Source organism: Ischnura elegans, chromosome 8 (genome assembly GCF_921293095.1).
Source record: "Ischnura elegans chromosome 8, ioIscEleg1.1, whole genome shotgun sequence".
In the NCBI taxonomy this organism is placed as follows: domain Eukaryota; kingdom Metazoa; phylum Arthropoda; class Insecta; order Odonata; family Coenagrionidae; genus Ischnura; species Ischnura elegans.
Window position 1 is genome coordinate 23,942,686 of NC_060253.1, and position 23,937 is coordinate 23,966,622.

General features: G+C 38.3%; 1 protein-coding gene across 1 annotated transcript in view; it reads right to left on the reverse strand.

Moving 5' to 3' along the window:
* Positions 1 to 6,604: 6,604 nt before the first annotated feature.
* Positions 6,605 to 23,937, reverse strand: part of LOC124163460 (RAB11-binding protein RELCH homolog) — a 36,928-nt gene continuing 19,595 nt past the window's right edge. Inside the window, exons 14-22 of the mRNA XM_046540380.1 lie at positions 22,681 to 22,804; positions 21,258 to 21,374; positions 20,524 to 20,713; positions 20,069 to 20,204; positions 17,860 to 17,923; positions 12,322 to 12,487; positions 11,104 to 11,290; positions 10,143 to 10,256; positions 6,605 to 7,852 (exon numbers count right to left, since the gene is read on the reverse strand). Of these exons, the coding sequence (XP_046396336.1) occupies positions 7,696 to 7,852; positions 10,143 to 10,256; positions 11,104 to 11,290; positions 12,322 to 12,487; positions 17,860 to 17,923; positions 20,069 to 20,204; positions 20,524 to 20,713; positions 21,258 to 21,374; positions 22,681 to 22,804 (1,255 nt within the window). The 3' untranslated portion in view covers positions 6,605 to 7,695. The remainder of the gene's footprint in view (positions 7,853 to 10,142; positions 10,257 to 11,103; positions 11,291 to 12,321; positions 12,488 to 17,859; positions 17,924 to 20,068; positions 20,205 to 20,523; positions 20,714 to 21,257; positions 21,375 to 22,680; positions 22,805 to 23,937) is intronic.

The following is a 23,937-nucleotide window of genomic DNA, read 5'->3' on the forward strand; positions in this document are numbered from 1 at the left end:
GACAAAGGTACAGTTCAATCGGCCGCATCATGAGACATGACTGTCTCATAAAAGTTATCGTTGAAGGACAGGTTGAAGGGAAGGACGGCAGAGGTAGGCCTCGAATGAGATACATAAAGCAGATGATGAAGGACATAATTCATAAATAATAATAATAGTGGAATGTAATAGTGGAAAGCTGCGCCAATGGAATCTTAAGAATGATGACACGTGATGATAATGAAATGGAAAGGAATGAAAGGTTGCGACGAAACAAAAAATGTTCTCCGTTCCGTCACTCTCTCTGAAGTTTAAAATTAGTAAACGCGGAAGTTGCCGCCCTGTTTATATGAGTCGGTGACGTCATTACAGTTCATTTACTCGATCTGGGAGAACCTTCGTTTGAGGAAAGGAATCTCCCACAAAGTTGTAAGCAACAACGAACCGCGCGAGACCCACGCACACGGCCAAAGAGAGTAGGAAAGTGGCGGTAAGGCTACCGACCGGCATAAGGTCGTGACGTCATCAACTTATCTGCGACCGGGTTTAAGCAGTCGATATTTCGTTGCGAATAGCTCGAGAAGAAGTTAATGCATCATAAAAACGGAATATAACTAGTATCTTCATTGTTCGAACTCCATAAAAATCGACAATTTTAATAACATGGTGGGTGATCCCATTGTTATAGGGAAATATTTTCGAAAGGCAAAATCGATTGCTGGGATAAAATAACTTTATTAGAATAGGAGTTCTTATAATAAAAATACAAAATTATACAAACAAATTTTTTTGCTGTAAATACTACGGAAACGATGATAATTTGTCTTTCGGCCCCTACTTATTCGACCCTTCGTGATAATGTTCAGGGTTATAAACAGTGTTTTCATAAAAATAGCAGCTCGCTATATGGATGGAAATCGAAATGCTACAAAGAAAATCATCGGAATGTTAACGATGGCAGATGTAAGGGTTATTCTGATAGTAAAATACTCCACCCATTTCTGCCACATCGATCCGGTCGTACCTACAGAAATTGACCGAGATTTTGCTATTTACAATTGTTGGCAAGAGTTCGAAATCTTCAGGTGAAAATAACGGCAGGTTTTCCAGCCAAAAAGTTTTATCTATAAATTTATTTTTCTTCTCTTCTCATTCTTTACTTTACTTCTCTTCTTCTTCTTTGCTTCAACCTCGTGTAGGTATAGCAGCCGTTACTCTGAACGAAAAAAAACGCGGGTGATTGATGGGTGAATTATTCAGTGGCTTAGGAGGAAGCCACAGTCGCCGCAAAACCAAACTCGCCATTTTGTGGTGTGGGCGCATGGCCCTTCTAAACTATCATCGCGTTGCGACTGTGATGGCAGGACAACAATCGACCACACCACCTGTGTCGGCATGACTTCCGCCATAGTGATACTATATTCATCACTCGATATCAAAGGGACTTCGTCTCCCTGTAAGACACTGATCCCAGCAAAGAAGGCCACGATCGCAAGGCTATGACATCTTCCTGTATCTGGCGATACTTGACCTTGCACAACTCCAAGTTTAAAGGGCGGTTTACACAAAAATTAGCAATAAATTATCCATAGAGACCACTTAGCGTGAGATCCCAGAACCCAGATATGTCAATGGCGGCATTCACGGGAAAATGTAAACGAAGAGACCGCTGAAATGAGCGCAAAGATTAGCGTAGTTCCCTTCATCAAAGAAAACGAAAGGCATGGATTACGATTCGTTACCCACCATTACTGCATTACATATGCAAATTATTTGGTTTTAGAAATCCCAGTTTAGACGAATGGCAATGGTCAATTTTAACCGCATTTGAAAAGTAAAGTACAAAGTACAAAGGTAAAATTGGCGCCCATGCGATGCCACTTCACGTGACGATACAGGGACCTAGTTTCTATACGAGTAGATAGGAGTTTTACATCGTCTGAGATTACCAATGCATGCATGAGGCACAGAGCTCAGGGAAACATCTCTTAACAATCAGCTATTAAAACTGCCTGTGGTCGGAAAGTTTCCCTCGTTTGATAGGGTATTAATAATCCTTATTTAAGCCGAGCGCTACCTGCTAGCAGGGTACTCAGCTACTTGCTAGCAGCCTGCATCGCAGCAGCGCACATATCCTCGCCCCGAGGTCACCTCACACGGCGACAGCGGGAACCAGAATGGCGTCACACGGGCTTTTCCCAGCATTCATACTTAGCCGTCACGTTTTCGCGCGCTTGAAAATTCTCCCTTTTCATTTAATCGCGAAAAATAGATATCGTAATTTAAAAATCTAAAAGCGTGAAATGCGTACTCCAGGAGTAATAGTCTTTTGATTTAGGCAATAAAAAAATAATAGGAAACCAACCTATTATTCGGCTATGGAAAAATTATGGAACGGGAAAATCTGCGTAAAATCTTAGGAACGCGCAGTGTCGCATTCAGTAGGTACTTTAATAGTTTCATTCGCTTTTTAAAAGTGTTTTGTTTATTCAAACAGTGAATCATGGAAGGAGTAATATTAGAACGAAAAATAACATGGATATAAAATAGATTGGAGAAGTAAACTGCGGAAAAGATACCTACTGTCGGCGTCAAAATGATTTGCCGCTGTGCTTTACAAATTTATATATGGGCTTCAGTGCATGCCATAATCATAAATAATACGCCATTTTAAAAAAATTTTATTCTCAATTCTGGTTTACTTTTTTGTTTTGTGAAAAATTCAAAAATTTATGCACGCCAGTGACTACGGGCATCGTAAAATTAGCCGTTTTGTCTACTTCATGAACTGCGTAACTCAACCTAGGGAAAACTACTTCGTCTGCAACATTCCTCTTCCACAATAAGTTGCAAACATTAATGTAGATTAATAAAATGGCTTTTCATTGTTTTTAGAACGCATATTTTGTGGTGAAAATAACGAAAATATTTAAACATTATCTAGTCCTAGAATTTACCTCGAAAAAAAATATAAAATTGATAAAAACACTTCTTAATTAATTTCTTATTTCTCTATGATCGATAATCTATAAAAATATTGATATTTGTAAATTTTTATAACTTCTATTAATGCCATGTTGCCAAACGGGGCCGCGCCGGGCCAGTCCAAGTTAAAGGGAAGCAAAGTTTCGCTCAAGGGACACGACTCAACACGACGCGAGAACATCACTCACATACAGTGAAACCTCGGTTAGCGAACGCCTCTGATAAAGAATTCGGATAACGACCAAAAATTTCTCTGAACATTTGCCTCGGATAGCGAACAAAATTTCGGTTAGCGAACAGATGTGTAGCGGCCATGTTTGTGCTCGGTGCTGTGTGATCCCAAATTGATACAAAGAAATACAATGTATACAATAGTAAGTCTACAAGTAATAAAATACCTATATAGCCTGTAACTTTCATACAATAGCGAGTCAATAGAGCTGTGAACCAATTATTCCTATTTACTTTATTTCTTACGGGAAAAATTGTTTCGGATAGCGAACATTTCGGATAACGACCAGCTTTCTGGAACGGATTGTGGTCGTTATCCGAGGTTCTACTGTATTGGGAAAAAAGTGGATTGCGCTGCACTCATCGCCGCGCTTCGGGAATTTTTTAAAGCGATTGAATAGGGTAGTTTCCTTCACCAAAGAAAACGAAATGCAATGATTGCGATTCGTTACCCACCATTAGTGTATTCATAATATATAAAGTATTTGGTTTTAGAAATCTCAGTTTAGACGAATGGCAACGGTCAATTTTTATCCTCATTTGAAAAAGGCCAGATTGGCGCCAATGAGATTCCACTCCACGTGACGTCACAAGGACCTAGTTTCTATACGAGTAGATAGCAGTTTTACATCGTCTGAGATTACCAATGCATGCATGAGGCACAGAGCTCAGGGAAACATCTCTTAATAACCAACTATTAAAACTGTTTTGGTCGGAAAGTTTCTCTCGTTTGATAGGGTATTAATAATCCTTATTTAAGCCGAGCGCTACCTTCTAGCAGGGTACTCTGCTACCTGCTAGCAGCCTGCATCGCAGCAGCGCACATATCCTCGCCCCAAGGTCACCTCACATGACGACAGCAAGAACCAGAATGACGTCACACGGGCTTTTCCCAGCATTCATACTTAGCCGTCGCGTTTTCGCGCGCTTGAAATTTTTCACTTTTCGTTTAATCGCGAAAAATAGATATCGTCATTTAAAAATCTAAAAGTGTCAAATTTGTACTCCAGGAGTAATAATCTTTCGATTTAGGCAATAAAAAAATAATAGGAAACCACCCTATTGCGACCGAAATGGTAACTAAAATCAAGCTTCTATGGGATGGACTGAGACCTCCCTTTTACATGGTGGGGATAAATTGTGCCACGAAATTATAAACCAGGATAGCAGAAGTCAGCAGGAACCTAAATTATTAATGATGTTTGGGTCGAAAATTCACCATTTTTAAACTTAAGAAACTTTGAGCCAAGCGCTACGATCGGCCGCGAGTTGGCCCTGCAGCCGGATGCTCTGAATAACTCACGACTTCGAATGCTTTGCATGCTAGAGATCGCGACGTATCCAAGGAATACCGCAAAAGCGCAAACTCGCGGCCAATCGGAGCGCTTGGCTCAAAGTTTCTTTGGTTTAAAGATGGTGCGTTCCCGCCTAAACGTCATTGGTAATTTTGGTTCCCACTTGAATCACCTATCCAGGGTAAAAATGTCATGAAAATTTTCATAATTTTTCTCCGCCCTGTATAGTTTCCTTGCGGTACGCTCTCACCGGGAGATCATGACGCTACTGAGGCCCTATCCCCTAAGGCAATCTCTCGAATAGTTCGTGGTTGGTTTAGGAAAGACGTCATGATTTCGGAATGAGCTATCCACTAAGGTCTATCCGAACTTTCCGTCACGGAAACTTGTCCGAGAGATGCCGAAGTGTCTCGAAAAATGATTTTCCGTTTCTCGGAATCGGAAAGGGATGTGCCAGCAGGTAAATTATGGGATACTTTTAACGCGAAAGTCAGCCTCTGGGGGTATTAACGGTTTTAAAAATGCAGTAAATTTAGCTAAATGGATAGCATAAAAGCGCTTCCGAGTGACGGAAACAGAATCGGAGACGGAATGTTCGATTCCGAAATATCGGAAACGCGGAAACGTAGTTACTGGATAGGGCTCCAGATTTCCAATTTAATACGCACGTATACATCTTGAGGAACTTTAGACGCACTTCTACGTGAAATATACAGACGTAATACGATCGCATTCCATCTTATACATATGTATTTGATGATGTATTTTTCATGTATTATTGATGTAATACAAATGCTGTTTTGCCTGGGTACATGTATTCACCATTACAAATCTATTTATCCAACAGGCAATAGCCTTAGGGTCATCTTAAGCTCCAAAATTGGTTGGTATTTATGATATTTAAATGTTTAAATTGTTTAAGGAGCAATGAGTACATTATTATTAATATTGCAAAGCTGGCTCACCAATGTAAGCTTTTCTTTTTCCAGCCTATCAAACAATGTTAAAACATTATTGCGGAATATCTAGAAAACACTTGTCCGCGCATATCAGACCTTAGACGTATTATTGCTGTTAGGTATTGCACAAAACTCCACCACACCTTCAAGTCACCAAGGAAAGTAATGCAATGAAAGTAATAATGGGTATCCAATCCCCCAAAACAAAGACGTTAATCTGCTCCCACTATAGCCACACCCATTCACTCACAAAGATATTTGGAACCAAGTATAACTGAGAAGTTCTTGAGAGGGTTCCTTTAGTGAAAATATAGATATGTGAAGTCTGTAATCAAGAATGATGTTGAGACCAACTCCATTGATGGTGGTGTGACCACATGAAGACCTGCATCTGTTCGCATACATGATCGAAGGAAATAAGTTTATGCATATGTATCAACAAGACCCTAACAATGGTGACAAAAACCACAAGCACTTAAGTAATTCAACGTCATTTTAAAATTAATAATTGGAAGATTACATTTTACTTCCTATCTATAAAATTAATTATTTCAAAATATCTAAATTAGTCACACAGATAATGTTCACTATTATAGAGAGAAAATGGTACCAACAGTCACAGCCGTAAAAGAAAATTACAACCATAAAATAGTAATTGATTAACGGTGACAGGAATTAGTCACTGGTTAGCTTTTGGGAACCAATAAATCACAGGTGAGCAGTAATTATATGTGCCTTTTCTTTAAGGAATAACAAAAAATGAAATCCCTCTTACCCTCAAATGACACAAAATGTCATTGATTGTCAGCTCAATTTTCTGAATAAAGAGAACATCCATCCAAAAATAACCAAGATTCTCTACGTGATCAAATCTGCACACTTCAAGATAGAGGGGAAATGGAATTCGTGTGCTTTATGTAAAAAATTGAGCTTATCACCCCTATGAAAAAATTGTATAAACCTGTACAAAATTTGTATACATTCTTATACATTGTCATGGCAATTGTATAAGAATGTATAAAAATTTTATACAGGTTTATACAATACATAGTGCTTTTTTCATAGGGGACTATAATTCTTCGTGTACATGAAAAGAGCTGTACAACAAGTAAAAAGTCATGTAAAGGATGAGGTTCAGCGAACAAAGAACAAATATTTAAAAATTCATAAACATACACAATATATTATTAAAATAACAAATTAAAATCCACAAAACCAGCTTTTTGCAGAATTGGTGCACAAAAAATATAGATTTGTGATGATTACAAAAGTTTTTTATCCACAACCATTAAAAAATAAATCCTAAGCACAAGCTATAAAAGCACCATTTATAAATATACAACAGATACAACAATCTCTTGAGGAAGAAAGGAGTTAGGATATAACATTGCACAAGAAACAGCACATAGGTGATGCTGCAGAATCACATAGCCAATTAAGTTTTGGCTTTTGGAAGATATTCACTCATCACTACGAGATAAAAACATGTCACATGACGAAGTACTCCAGAAAAGTATGTAATAAAGTGGAATCATCAGTTTTGATATTTACAAAAGAACGTATTCTTTTCTAATCTTCAGTCAATTCATATTTCTCTTAGAAATGATTTACACAACCATGGTAACAAACAAAACAAACTTGAAACAAAGAAATTCATTGGTCATCAACTCTCTTGCATCTAAAAGCTATCAGAATTCAGAGGTAGAGGTGCTAATGTTCTCCACGGATGAAATTCAACTACGAAAAGTCTGCACACAACATGAAAAATGCATTAATAAAGACAAAACAAAGACTTATTTTCGATACGATATCTTTCATTCTCATCGTCATACTTAGTGTTTCCTATCATCACGGATATCCAACAAACAAAACAAGACATAAAAGCTACAATACTCAAAGGCAAAAATAACTATGGAAATAAATATGAGTACACACAGGAATGATATTTCAACATATCTAGAGGCCAAATAAATAATGAGATTGCTGTGAATGACTAAGAGAATACTCATAAGGTTTAATGACAAGATAATATTTAAGAACTAATAGTCAAAGTCAGATGACTGACAAAACTCAGACCTCAAACATCACTGGATAGTTCTTGCTTCAACAGACGAATCGCAAACAAGGATTCCAACACATACTCCCTCCAAGTCAGCACCGCAAATGCGCACAGCTACTCTTCCCTCAGTGCACACTATACCAATCAACAACGCATCCCATTGGGCCACTCAAAATCATCAGACCATTTACTTCTTCCGGAAGATCCCTGGGATGTTTGGGAGGTTGCTGGGACGACTCACGCTTGGCTTCACCTGGAAGATTTTGGTCATCCTGTTGCGCATGTCTTCCACGCCCTGGCCCATGTTGGCCGTGGCGAGTGCAAGGCTCATGCCTGAGCTCGTCCTGATAAAAGAGAGAAGCAAGAATTAACAGGTGCTCAACAGGGATGCTCAATAGTCTGTAACTCCTTTCTTCAGGTTTTTGCAAGGTTGGGGTCAAAGGAGTTGTATAAATGAACTTGAATTCTAATACCATAGCAAACTCATGAAAAGTGGGCAGCAACTTTTGCATTTTCTGATTTGAAACTTTACAGGGGGCGGCAACATAACTTCCTTTTTTTTAAATGCGTACCATTCAGTTGGTTGACGTTGAAGTGGATTTCTAGTGGTCTCTTCAAGAAGCGTAACTACAAGGCTTATTCATAAAGTATGGGCAGTTTGGTCACAGGAAAAAATATACAGTGAGTCCTCGTTCTACGTCACCCCGTTTAACGTCATTTCGCGATAACGTCACGAAAATTTTATGACCGTGATTCGTTTATCGTCCCTTCGCTTTGCGATAACGTCACGTATTTTAAATTTCGCGCGAGAAAAAAGGCGAAGTGGCAGGCATTACAGGTTGTTTGTTTCATGGGCGGTAATACGGTCAGTCTATTCAAAGTGTAAAACGGTGTGTATATTGTTAATTGCGATTACGGTTTTGGCAAATTTTAGCATCAGAGACATTTCCATGACAATGTCCAAGAGAACAATGTTCACAATAATTTTGGTTCCTGTTACTGCGACGATGTTTCAGCGATGATGATGCCCAGGCAACGCCCGCCCGCCTCAATTCGCAATTAAAACCATCTCTTCGATTTCATAATCCCAGTTTGCCTGCCCTCGCTCATTTCCGCCATTTTGATTTCGCTCCTTACCGGTCCGAAAAGAAATTCTCGTAGCGAGGGTAGGGCCTATGGACCGGAGCACCGGATCCCCAGTCTGTAGCGTCTGGTAGCATTCATCGGACCGCACTATAGCGAAGCCGAAAAGCAAATGCGGGAAGATACAAAAATGGAGAAGGATTTACGTCACTGCTGCTATTGTCGTCGATGAAGACAGGAACTCGTATTAATGCCATAGTTTGGCATTCCCATCGTAAAAAATGCCCCAGATATGATATGCCAAAATTTTTTCGCATACAAATAGTGAGGTCTAGAAACTGATATTCAATTTTTACATTGTTTTTGTGGGATATTATGCTTCGATTAACGTCATTTCGTTTATCGTCACATTTTTCAGGAACGGTAGGTGACGTTAAACGAGGACTCACTGTACTCATATGAAACATATATTTTAGGCACGTTTAGTTAGTTAGGAACTTACTTCACTTCTCTACATAATAGCCGATCACTTCTAAGCATTTTTCATACTGCTGCACCAGCTTTTTTAACCCCTCTGCATAGAAGCTCACCACCTCAGAATTGAACCAATTGACAACGTCATTGATTCCCTCTTTGGTTTCGAAATGTTGTCCACTGAGCAACTGTTTCAAGTGCAAGAAGAGGAAGTAGTAGGTGCAAGGTCAGGACTATAAGGTCAATGAGTTCCCAACGAAAATCTTGAATTTTCTAATTAGTTTTGACAGCAGTGTTAGCTTGTGGCTTAGTCCAATTGGTTCAACTCTCTGGTGGCAAGCTTCAATATGTAGAGAAGTGAAGTAGGTTTGTAGCTAACTAAAAGTGTCAATAAAGTGTGTTTCATATGAGTATATTTTTTCCTGTGACCAAACGGCCCTCGCTATATGAATATGCCTCGTATTAAGTTTTGTTCTCGCCACGATTCGTTGCCATCATACGTTTGAAGAGTGAGGAGCATGCCTTTGCCAATGAGGCCAATTTTACAAGCAGATTTTTTTAACCCATAAATTTCGTTGGTATGGGAACAATTTGTTCGATTTGGCTCCTTGTCATTGTTTTCAATGGGGTTTCTTGAAACCTCGTGTTTATTTGAAACATCCAAGGACACTGCAAGCTTTGAAGACCAACATCCAGGAAGAAATTGCCAACATAACGCCTGCCATGCTGGCAAGAGTCATGAAAAATGCCAGAAATCAGTTACTCAGTGTATGGAGAATGAGGACGGCACCTACCTGATATGATCATCAAAACTGGGTAAAACAGAACTTTAGACATAATAAAAAATAATAATAAAATACATAATGAAAAAACAAAAAAATTATGATTCATACAATGGGTTTTACTAAGTTTTGATAAAAAGAAGTTATGCTACTGCACTCTGGGAGGGAATGGCTAAATGGGGAAGATTTTTTTGTCACAACTTATCTTTCCCTTCCATAAACCAAATTCTTTTGAGGAACTGCGATTTAGGTCAGAGTGAATGACCCCCTAATTGGAAGTCACACAGAGCCATACCTTTCCATTCCACGATTTGCCTGCAAATCGTTGTGTATTTCTGCCTCTCGGATCATTGCAAGGACAGTGTCATGATGAGCAGGAAGAAATTCCTTCCCACCAGCCTCAAGGCACCTGTAAAATTGTTTGGAGAAGATTATTTTCAACCCACAGACCAGTAGCATTTAAAGTAATAAGTTCAAGGAAAGTGCAAGAAAACAGGGAATTGACAATTTAGTGGCAGCCTCTCAACCAGATATACAAAAAGAATTCTATATGAGATACAGAGGAGACAGAATACATGGATGGAGTAAGTGCAAAGAGGGGATGGATGTTAAAAATAGTGTTAGAGGGAATAATCTTAGGTAAGCCAGGGAGGGGAATGCATACAATATTGAAATATAGAGGAGCACCACAAATTCCGATTACCCTAATCCAGGAACACCATTCAGCAATATTTCCAGGATGTTTTTAAAGGAAACATAACTTTTTCCGAATAATTGCATTAATCTTCACCTACACAACATAGCTCACTGCCCAGAGTAAACTTCATAATCAACACATAACATCAAAAACAAAATTTTAATCAATTTTTATTTATTATGTTAAGTTTCGTGTAGAAAATTTTGGTTACCAAGCTCAATATACAGATTTCTATTGCTATTTTTGCAATTTGAATTGTGAGTTTAATGCACTCAAATTCAATGCTTCAATAGTTTTAATAATTCTTCAGAAAATTTCTTCTTCCATGCATATAATTTTTTTCAGGGCTATGTTTCCTTAACGAAACTATTTAAATACTTATGAATCTAGAAGATGCAATAATTAAAGTGCAAAATGTTGGCTGGAGGATGATTACTTTAATTAATTGACCCGACATCAAAAGAAAAAATTTTCATGATAAACTTGAGGTCCGAAAGTCTTGCATTATAAAATAATAACAATAATAATTAAAAGAGAAAGATCAGGCAAAAAACTATACCGTAGGCCAGGCAGCAAGATGGATGCTACGTTTTGCCTCGATGAAGCACAGTCGAGGGCAGTAGCGAATGTTTCAACAAGCGCCACCGCCACACCATCTGCCCACACCGAGTTCCTCCCAACAGCCACTGAACCCTTCCATACACTCGATACCTGGGATGCCATCACAGACAACTGTGGAAGAACCACTGCAAAACGAAAGTAGAGTCAGCCATCAATGAGAAGCACAGGATTTTACACAAAATGTACAGTTTATATAAACCACATTTGACAGAAGATAGGTTATTTGCCCTTTCTAATATAAGAAGAAACATCCCAATAAACATCCTCAACAAAATCCAACAATTCAACTGGACTGTAGTTGAATGCCGAGTTCAGAAATAAAGCAATCAATGCAAGACATGCATGGAGAAAAACCTCCCACAACAAACATCTACGATTAGAAAACCTCCCCAGAATTGAGTCTGCTTGTGGACCCCCAAGTAGGAAATTAACCTCCCCATAACAAATTTTCCACTCAGAACTCATGAATTTACCATGTGTCTACTCTCAATTGGGAATTATGGAATCAGCCAGATGAAGGTGGTCTGAAGAGGAGGATGAATCAACAAGCCATCTCTTATGTGAATGCAAACATGAGGATTTGGATTAGGCTTCTGATTTCACCTTTAAGTAAGTTCACCTTTTAAGTAAGGGATTCACTCATCAGGGACCATATGACCATTGGGGACCATTTAGTGAGGGCATTCATCTCCATGGGTGGTCATCTATTAATGGCTGGAAAATGGAACATTAGTTCTAAGTGCCTTGGTAAGTCAGCTACCCCATCTTTTTAAACATTAAACTACATAAGTTCAACAGATTCAGGCTTCAATTGGTGGAAGTTAGACATCTATACCTCCACTGCATAAACGCTCAACAATCACCCACCGAACCAAATCCGCTCATCTTGATAGCCCTTATAATACTAGATGAGCGGATTCTATTTGGTGGGGGATTGTTGAGCGTTTATGCAGTGGAGGTATCGACATATTTAAATAAATAAAATCATAGCACTTTTCCACAAGATTACAAGAGCATTACTTTTCCACAAGAACATTCCATAATCTTGTGGAAAAGTGCTACGACCTTTTATTTATTTAAATATTAAACCACATATCCATCTTATCCACAGAGAAAGGATTGGAGGCAATGCCCAACACATTTATAGGTGGCTCACCTTCGTCACGGAAGGCATTGGAGCTGAACGGGAGGATGGATCGAAGCGTGGTGACGAGGGTGAGGAGTAGGTTGCTGTAAGCTCGGCCGTGGCCAAACTCGTGAGCAGTCGCCTCGACCAGGAAGCTCTGGATTTGCATATGCGCCTTGTCCTGAACTTGCGGACACTGTTCAGGCAAGTAGAAATAATGATAAGCAATCAGTCAACAGTTTATTAAATAATGGTACCTTCTAAACTATGTATTCTTAAATAGTATTTTCACTACCCTAACGCATTTCACTACGTTACGGCATCTTTCTGAATTTTCAGTTTTAAAAATTACAGTAAAACCTCTTTACACCATAATGGAGGGGACCAAAATTTGGGCATTTTGATGTATGGAGGTTCACTAAAGAGAGGTTACAGTGATAGGCACCATTTTTTCATATCCTTCGGAAATAAGGGCACTACTGTCTTTTAAACCATTATATGTGTTTAAACAAACATGCAGGCATTAGTGAACATATAGTTATTATTTAATAATTACAGAAAGCGAGCGCTATCACATGATTTTTACCATTGTTCGAGAGAAAACGATGTGATCTCTCTTAATTCAACAGTCACTTAAAATGATTAGAATAGTTGGACATCTTTTTTCTTATTTACAGTTAAGTATGCTCTCATATGGAACAAAATGGCCATAACTAATGATTAACGTGAAAATTACAGCATATTAAAGGTATATAAGAAAAAAAAAGAGTGAAACATTCATTTCTGAAAATGTCATTCAATGAAGGTAATCACGGCTGCATTAATGGTTTCTTGTTCTCTCGGTATGATTTGCAGAGGTAGTTAGGCCGTATTGGGGGTATCTCCTTGGTATCATAAGTGGAGGTTTTATGATATAAAGAGGTTCACTACATAGAGGTTTGCCTATAAATTTACATGTAAATCAGACAGGACCGTAGGGGTGGTATGATGTATGGAGGCTTATGATGTAAAGAGGTTCACTACTTAGAGGTTTTACTGTAATTTTTCAAAAGGCCTTGTCTTGTGATGTAATTTCTTTTCATAATCTTTTTAAATTTTTAGTATTTCATGTTGAAATACTAAATGCTCAATGACTAAAACTACCTCCAGTTGACGTAAACAAAGGATTCACATTCCTGACGAAGTCATATAACATGTGTTACATAAACTTTTAACTTTGGATTCTTCAACAGTATTTTCATTACCCTAAGGCATTTTGCTCCATTACAGCATCTTTATGCATGCTCAGTTTAATTAATTTTTCATAAGGCCTTGTTTTGTGGTGTAATTTCTTCTCTTCATATTTTTAAATTTTTAATATCTCACATAGAAACACTAACTGCACAAAAGCAAAAAACTGCCTCCAGTCGAAGTAAACAAAAGATTCAAATCCTTGATAGTGTCATATAGCATGTACTAAATAAAAAATACCGTGGAAGAATATACATAATCTAAAATTAATTTTAATCACTGCTATAATAGATCTTTAACACGTTCAGGGCGGCATGACCCACCGGTGGGTCATGGCTGGTCTATCCCCGTGGGCGGCATGACCCACCGGTGGGTCATGCGTTTCTAAGCTCTATGGGCGGCATGACCCACCGGTGGTCACGTTTCCCATGCGAATTAAAGGAGCTTCTGGCCACGTACGCCCATGAGGACGGACTTATTACGTTCTTCATCGCCCATGAAGGTGTTTTTAGTAAACTTTTTACTGATGCCAAACCGAACTTTTTGCTTAGAGAAAGGTAGCAAGTAAAATGACGGCAATGATGTAAAGATTCAGTATTTGATGTTGTATTTGCATTTGTGCGTGAAATATTTTCAATTTTAGTTTAACTAATCGGAAAGATATTCAAATGAACTCGATCATCGGTAATCAACTTTCATAATTTTATGAAATACGTAATTCTTGCATTGCGGGTTGCCTATCCGTCGATTATAGGAGTTTTAAAAAATCCTAGCTGTGTTACGTACGAAGTTCTCATTCATATCAATTCCACAGGCAGTATTATGAAGCTTATTCAATAATAACAGAAAATAAAGAATATTGCAGTCATATTGAAGGTAGACGAGAGCTACATATAGTTGACTCGTTATTGAGCCATTATTTTCTATGACACGGCAATCTCTAGACGTAAATTTTATGTTTTGCATCGTCTATCAAAAGTATATCGAAATATAAATCAAGTTGGTTTGGCTTTATTCACATTTTACGACGAAGATAGGTTAACTAAAATATTCCTACTATTTACGTGGCATTATGCATCGCTAGAAATGCTTTTTTCGTTTTCCATAAGACTGTAAGATGGCCCTACAAGAAGGACGATTACCTTCCTTGATTACACGTTGAAATACTACTACACTCACCGTTTCAATTACATAGCTTTCACGTATCGAAGATGTTCCACTTCCGTAGATATTTAGAGCGTAGCACACACCGGAAAAATTATTTAGATCGAAAACAAAAATGGAGAAAACATTTCAAAACTATAATAAATGTCATTTTCAGTTTGGATATCCTAATTGGGTCAATGGAAACAATTTTCTAAATGGGGAATACAAATGAGCACAGCGAAAACTTGCCGAATCTCAAATATAATTTCAAACTATTTTCAATATAATCACTTATTTATATTATTTTCAATATATTCACTTATTTTCTTTGACAATGCCAATGGTGAATTTTGTTGAAACAATCCAAGCACATTGTAGGGTGTCCATCACATTCCTCACAAAATGTGTTCACTTTTTTTGCCCTCTTGCTTGCCTCTTTCGTTCCCTTTTCTTTACGTATTCTCTCGTACCAATTGATCTCTTCCTACCTATCCTCGCAGTACCTTCATATTTACTTAGGTTGTGCAAGGACTTCCACTTCTTCGAAGCTGGAACACCTCCCCCACCCACATCGCTAAAGACGACATCTTCTTTCAATAATCCATCAATAACTTTCTCTCGAAAATTCAGCATTTCCATTTTTTTATTTTGGCCATAATTATTATATAAAACCTATGAATTCACCATCCATGTCCCAAGAAGCAGTTCTAATGCCAGTTTCTTATACCACTTGAGAGATCGTCTGATGCAACTATAATAAGCAGACATTTGGTCGGAAATGTCTACCCCCTTTTTCGCGCTATTGTAGACTATGATGGCTTTTGGTTTCATTATTTCCCCTCGCTTAGATTTCGACGTGGTTGGTTGCAAAATCTCACCAAGGTCGGGATTAGGGGATATCATCATAAGTGGTCTTTTGTCCTGCCATTTCATCATTCTAACACCTTTTCCATTTTGCCTTGCAATAATTTCCCCCCTTTTCAACTTTTTTTGACGAACCTCTGGTGGATTACCTTTCCGATTCGCCCGCATTGTGCCACAAACATAGGTCTCCCTACCCAAAAGGTCTTCAGCTAGGCCCATACTTGTCTAAAAATTATCAATGCACAATGTCCGCTCAGCATCAAAAAGTCCCACCATCAGTTGCAGTACAACTTCGTGTCCATGTCCAACCTTCTCCTTCGTGTTTGGCACTTCACTTTTCCTAGAGTACACTTGCAAACTATGCGTGAATTAGTCAGGGCTACACAGTTTGTAGCATTTTATTCCATATTTATGAGACTTTCCAGGCAGGTACTGCCTAAAATGTAATCGACCTCTCCAAGGTACCATCTGTACGATTGGTGCAGTCTCCCCATTCATCGGAGCTTGATAACGCGGCATGTTCTTCCTCTTCAGGTGAATCTTCTCCAATTTCGTCCTTTGAATATGAAGATTCACTGTCTCCTTCGAAATCGGATGGAATGTATGAATCATCGGAGTCAGAACTAAATTGAGATGCATCTGAGTAAGCCATCTCCTCTAATTTTTCTTTGCCACTAATAACACAAAAATCACTGCTCCACAAAAAGACAAGGAAAATGGACTCGTATATCCAGTGGCACTCGTTTATTAGCCAAGACTGAAAGTTCTTCTCTCACTGCAAGGAAAATTTTGTCACCATTGTACATGTAAGGCCTTCCGCTCGGCTCGACTAATTTGAAACTCGACGTGTGGATTGCGTTGTTGCGACAAGGCCACTAAGTGAGAAGCGATGCCGCACAAGATTATTCAAAAACGAAACTGTCGGATTAGCTTCCTAAGGGTTACTTGCAACACCCAATTGTGGGTAAGCTTACGATAATAACTGCACCCACGAGTGGGTCTGCCTGCAATAAAATTGTAAGCTAAGCTTCACCTATGCCAATAATAATTTGGTTTCTTATCCGCAGACTATGGAAATAATAGATTCAAAGGTTCCGCCCCAACCACCACCTCTCTCCTAGGAGGCGTGAGGTTGGGTGCAGAATATCGTCAGCCATAGCCTTTTCTAAGCGCCGGACAAGTGCGGTTAGGCCCGTCTTGAGTCTACGAAATCCCATGGAACGTCCACCCCGAAAGGCGAGAGAAAGGGAAAGCCATTGTTTCGTATCGGGTGCTACGGACTGAGCGGTCGGTCGCCAGCGTCACAAAGGTAGAGGTTTTCCCGGTTCTTTTGAGGATAATCATTTTCGCGACTTTCTGAAAGCATAGAACCTCTAACAATGACCGCAGGAACGAGATGTATGATATCCTCCCGCTGCATTTTGTTCCCAAAGCAATAAAACCGAAGCAAGGCATCACAGCGAATTAGAAAGAGGGTAATGAAGGCTCAGAAGATAAATTCGAAACAGTTGCAAAATAACTATGAAATACCGAATTTTTTCCGATACTTATAACTGAATTATTCCATTCTGGGCTTATAAGAAGGGTAAATAAATTATTTCATCGTTTTCATACCTAAAAGCACATCTTATTTGTTCATTTTGAAGGTATTTACGTGACAGTAAATAAATATCGAAGAAAATAAAACGTGTAATACGTTGTTGTATACGCAAAAGGGGATTAATTAATAGCTAAATATTTCATTCTGGGCTTATAATAATAGTAAGTGTATAAATTATGTCATTGTTTCCATTTTGTACATTTTGAAGGTATTTTAGGCGACAATAAATAAATACAGAAGAAAATAAAACGTGTAATGCGTGGTTGCATATGCAAAAGGGGATTAATTAATTACTAAATATCGGTGCATAGGTTTTCCAAAATTTATTGCAATTCATCATTTTCAACTATACCAAAGAAGTGTGCATTAATTTTAACATGATTGGATCGATTTAATTTTTACGAAAATTGACGCCCACGGGCAAGAAACGGCAAATTTCACGATAGCCGCGAACGTGTTAAGCTGCTAGTTATAGTTTAAAAGAATGCAAGAATTTTATATTTTCAACCTTGTAAAACAGAGACTACAAGTCCCACCACAGTGAACAAATTGCATAATCCATTCCTAAATGGAACAATTTGCATAAACCCATCATTCCAAGTATGATGAAAAAGGATTATAAATAACAGAAAGAAGTTTCCCAAGCAAAAATAGGTAACAATCAATAAGTAATAAAAAATTAATTCTGACAGGCAGTTTTTGATTCAAAATTTGCAGGAGCAACTCACCGACTTGAGTGAACTGTGGGTGATGATTGTGCCAAAAGCAGGAATAGTGGCAGCTTTCACAGACCTGAAAATGGAAAGAGGAAAAAAAATGAATAGTGTTAGGGCTTTTGATTGCATGACTATGGCAATTATGCCTAAGAACTTAAAACACTGAAGAATGACAAATTATCAATGTTAATTTAGCATATACAGTAACTCTCGAGTACGAAGTCAGCAGGACCGGAAAATTGGCACTTCATAACATCAAATTTTGCAAATTCAAATCATTTTAATAAGTCGCAAAAAAAGTTTTGCTTTTGTTTCCATCGCCCTTTTTTTTTCTATAATGGCCTTGTTTAACATTTTCGGCGGTTATTTAAGATATAATTTAAAAAAATGCTTTTTGTTGTTGATTTTAGGCAATGAGAAATTGTACCAATGTAATAGCTTCGGCAACTTGATGGCATCCGCGAGGTTTAAAAAAAATGAGACCAAAAGCAACGCAGTTCTGACGAAATTTTAGTTTTTCAGCTCTAATTGATTGCCACTAAGTTTTCTAGTTACTACTAGACTATACAGTGAGTCCTCGTTTAACGTCACTTACCGTTCCTGAAAAATGTGACGATAAACGAAATGACGTTAATCGAAGCATAATATCCCATAAGAAACAATGTAAAAAGTGAATATCGGCTCCTAGACCTCACTATTCCTACGCGAAAAAAATGTTAGCGTGTCATATCTGGGGCATTCTTTACGGTGGGAATGCCAAACTATGGTGGTCGCCCGCGCGAGCATCGCCTGGGCATCATCATTGCTGAAACATCGTCGCAGTTACAGGAACCAAAATTATTGTGAACTCGGCAAAAAAAGTGACGACAAAATCTCCGAGTTCTACACGGAAAAATGCCTTGAAATAACTTTTTAGGTTCCTGAATACCACATGTCAAGTAAAACCTTGCGCAACTACGTAAGAATTCATTTTTCAGAAATTTTTGCTAAAACCGTAATCGCAATTAAGAATAAACACACCGTTTTACACTTTGCTTTGACTGTATTACCGCCCACAAAATGAACAACCTGCAACGCCCGCCGCTTCGCCTTTTTTTCGCGCGAAATTTAAAAGACTTGACGTTATCGCGAAGCGTAGGTGCGATAAACGAATGATGGTCTCAAAATTTTCCTAACGTTATCGCGAAATGACGTTAAACGGGGTGATGTAGAACGAGGACTCACTGTACTAATATTCAACACTGTCGAAACAGTACACTTTTAAAGAAACAAGCACATCATTAGCCCCCTCAAACAAGTGGAAACAGACTGAAAACTCCAACTGCATATATCACGTAGCTCGCCCGGCTTCCCTTTGAAGGCAATGACGTCACAAAGTAGCAAGATCTGACATGATCGTTCTTGACTCCCTCAATACTTGAAAGACGGAGGGATCGCACTCCTTCCCATCCACCTCTCCTTTACGAGCTTCTGCTAACCACCCCTTCTTCTCAAGATTGCTGGATGGTCGTTTGTTCAGTTCCCACACCTCTTCGCATGTGAAGTCAATGTTGTTCTAAACATTGCCAATTACGTCACAGATTGCGCATTTGGAATTTAATTTAATGATGCATTGATAAAAATGTATTTCATTGTGTGGAAACATTTTTTGAATAATTGAATACCTGAATAATTACTTTGTTTTCTAGCAGGCAATTAAAAATGCTTTTGGATCCGAAAATATTAAAAGATCTGACACCTGAAATCAACTATCTGATCTAGATCCAGATCCAAAAAAAATCCTGGATCCGTCCATCCCTACTTATTGCATATAGTTTTCTTCCTAAATAATTATGCATCATAATGATTTACATGTTAGCCATAATGCTGGTCAAAGTGACTGATAACGAAAGTTCACACCATGCTGAGCTGGTCATAGTGATAGGCCACAGAGCGAAAAAAGCCAATAGGATTTCTGACATCACACACAACAAGGACCAATTATTTAGGCAAGGATTTCTACCAAAGTAGTCATTATGACTGCAGTTCTTCAAAAAGAGTAAAACTCATATAAAATTAATATGCAATAATATCTCCACATGTTATAAACGAATGATATGAAATTGATAAGAAACACTGATGGAATCCCAGGAAAGATGTACATCCTATCATCCTGTAGTGGCCAATGTATAAAAAAACTAACGGTTTGGCTAAAATAGTAGGGCAATAATGAGGGGCATACACATCTGGATCCGATGCAAGAGTGACTAGAGCAGGAGCCACACGGGAAACAACCAACGGCTCTGAAATGCGGCCGACTATGGTGCCCAGCAGGGAGGCTGTTGCACCACGAACACCAGCACGAGGGTGAACTACACCTGCGATAAACATAAGGTAAAGTAAATAGAGGAAGTGCAAATATTCCACATAGGAAAAATTATTTGCCTTCACAAGGCACATGAACGTGCTGCCTTGGGCCATTGCATGTCTGGCATCAAAATCCATCTAAAAGACCTCCACAAACAACATAAAAGATGAAGAAGATAACTACATTGGTTAAGTATGTGATGCAAATTCGGGAGATCCAGGTTTAAATTCTGGTCAAGACAAATGATTTTCCCTTCGTGGAATTCTCTCTTACAAATAGGTCATCATTTTATTATCTTGTGGTACAATTACAAGAGAACTCTGTCATACCTTCCCACAGGGTGGTCAGCACAGTTTCATGAAAGGCAGGATGCTGACAGAGGCCCACAACGCTCGCCTCGAGGGCCATCAATGCACCACTGCTACCATTTGAGCTCCCGTCGGGAGAGGAGTCCTCTGGGGGCAACGATCGAAGTACGCCTGATAGGATTTTTCCCACCTGGACAATGTCATTCTCCTCCTACAAAAAAGCCAGCGGAGAGACAGTAGCAAGGATTCTTATTTGATATGAACACACTCAAGAAGCAGATATCATTCAATGTTCTCGGGATTGCCACTGGGTCGGGAACTGCATCACTGCCGACGTTTCTGACATAACAGCCCTGAGGACGTTGGCAGAGTTGGACATTGAAACGTCGCCAGTTATGCAGTTCCTGACCCGGTGGCGATCCCAAGAACATTTTACGAAGTCTATTCACCAGGAAAGCACTAAATCTTTCTTCAAATAGCAGATAACTTGAAAATATAGATAAAACATGCTTTGAAATACTAATTATAGCAAGGAGAAAAGCACAAGCATTGTTCGGGGAACATTGGGACACCCAAACCATTTATATGGCAACAATGAAAAAAGATTTCTATCACTTATACAGACATAGGATGATTCAAGCTGACATTCTCATTAAATTTTATGCCTTTACCTAATGTGAAACAATGCCATAAAACCAGGATGCCACATTCTATGGAACACTAGAATTATGTAATATGAAGGAAGTTGTCCAAACCTGGCCAGCTCCAGCAAGGACTCCAATCAGGTAAACAGGAACGAGCGAGGGATGTGCCCACCACCCAATAGATCCCCCCTCCAGACCTTGAAGGACCTCCACAAATAATGGGTTGACCTACAACGCGGCGGAAAACAATCATGCATTGAAAATAAGTTGTCATCATAGCTAATGTTCTCAATAGTGCATTCAAATCAGTCCCATCATTTTATCAGGGCAACTTTTTATAAGGGGAATGATTAAGAATGGGTCGGTCCCACTTTTTCATCGGTTCCAAGTCTTGTTTGTCCCCAGGCATCAGTCCTCAGTCCCAGTACTTGGTTTCAGTTCATTATCAACATTTTCATTGCTAATTTTCAACACCTATTAACGATTTTTGCCAGATCCAGAGCATCACTCTGCTTCTAGAATTTAGTTTATACTATTCTGAAGTGTGTATTTTAATTGGGGTTTGCACAAATTATATCGGTAATTTTTTTACTTCGGTTCCAATTTTGGTTATAAGCTCTAGAATCAATGGAACCAAGAACTGAAGAACCGAACCAACCCATTGGCAGATAATGCAGGTGGAATTAATTACATGGTAATGATTAGGATTCAAAATACATCCAGAGGGAGACAAAAACACAGGCTAACTACTCCACTGCTAAGAAAAATTGACTCATATTTTATCAATAGCCACTGAATTAGTATGCAGTGAGCCATCACGATCCAACATGATGAAGACCCATGGAATTTAGAGATATGTAAATAGTTTTCTTCTGCATTTCTTTACTTCCTTTACCATTAACTTTTCTTTTATAAAATGTTTGAGTTTCACTAATGGGTGAGCCCACAGTAAGAAATTTTTTTAGCTGACAGAAAACAATATAAACAAGTCTATAACTCTAAATAAAACAAGTCTATAAATCAGTGTGTTCATGAGCATTTATAATTTTTTATAGCTAGTAAGAGAGGGACAAAAAATAAATAGTGTTAAAATGGTAAATTGACATCTAAAAAGTTCAAAACCAACTTTCACAAGCCAAAAATTTTTCATCTATTAAAATCAAAAGGATTATCACAGAACAACCTCTAATTTACAAAGTCAAAGGGACCCAAATATTCTTACTAAATCATTAGACTTCTAAAGAAAGGTTGCCTTCTTTAACCTGAAAAGTGGGAAATCTTCGGTTATCAATGAAAATCTTACATCTGAGGCTCAACGGTACAACCATTTTTGAAAAAACTGACTCAAACCCTATGATTTAAAACAGTTCATTATTTCATAGCCCAATCAGTACACTTTACAAGCGGTCTTAACATCGCCAACTCCAGATATAGCAAACTTTGACTAATACAGCACCCATGTTGAGATCCCTCCAACTGGGTGAAATTTGGTTTTTCCTGAATTGCCTATTGAAAAAATCCTAATTTCCCTTACCTTTTGAACAGTGAAAGCCCTTCCAAATCCACAGCACAGAGAGTAAAACAATGAGGTTATTTCAGCAACAGTGCACTCCATGCCCATGTTCAAAGATCTTAGGATGTCCATAAGGCCAGGTAACCTGGTGAAACAGATAGCTCACATTAGGGATACGCAATTTCAGTCTTAACATGGATGAGCCATGCCACAGCAAAAATGATTTTCATTTCTCATACCTATGTTTCAATTCTTGACAGCATTAATCAGTTTCTTGGTCATAAAAGATTAGAGGTTAAATAATAACAAGGTAAGCAAACATAAAAGTAAAGTTCAAGTAAAAGTTTAAGTACCTAATACTTTCTTCCAAAAAAATCCCAAATTTTAGGCTCTATTTTTGGAATTTTTTAACAGAAATTAAAAAAAATGTTTTCACCATCTAAACTTTTAAATGCACCACAATTTTTCACCAATTTATGCCATTATTAGATGTAATAGCAGAGTAGATGCCATAAATTGGTTAAGCACATTATGAATTTATTGTTTTTTTTGGTACCATTCCTTTATGGTTTTGCTTCTTGTTCTGGTTCTAAGCTAAAGAATCAGTGGAAGCGAGAACCAAATCGAACTAATTTTGCTTTTTTTTCCTCAAAAATTGTTCATAGAATTTGGAGTTTCATTCATTCTGCAGCAGACATTAAAGAAGGAAGGAAATGAAAAATAAGTCATGTGACTGCAGTGGACAAATGCCTAGGGCCAACTGACAACTATTACTGTCAAAATTACAAACAAAACAGTGAATAGTCCTTCACTTCTACTCTTCACCACCATGACACTGAACAAAAAAAATGCCCTTTCAAGCTGGTCTTTTTTTGAGATATGTCACTTTCTCCCCACTGATCAGAGCGGGAAGCTCTCATCATCATGCAGGCCAATATGTGTATCAAAATATGGGACTTCCAAATATATGAATGCTAGAAAACTTCACATATTAAAAATAACTCACAGATTTTTACATTTGGAATCATTCGAACCCATTTTGCTTGTTATTGTGAAGTATGGAGATACAAACATGACCACGGACTTCAAAAGTGACGGTACATTTGTTCCACCTCAAGCCGAGTATTTTCATCAGATATGCTCCCAGACAATCCTACCCTAAGTTATGCTATGTATTTTTACTGACTGACATAATTGCTGCAAATCAATGATATTTTCCACAATCATTGCTAATAAATGAATCTGTTCATGGAATGCAGCCTTAATCTATTTTCATAC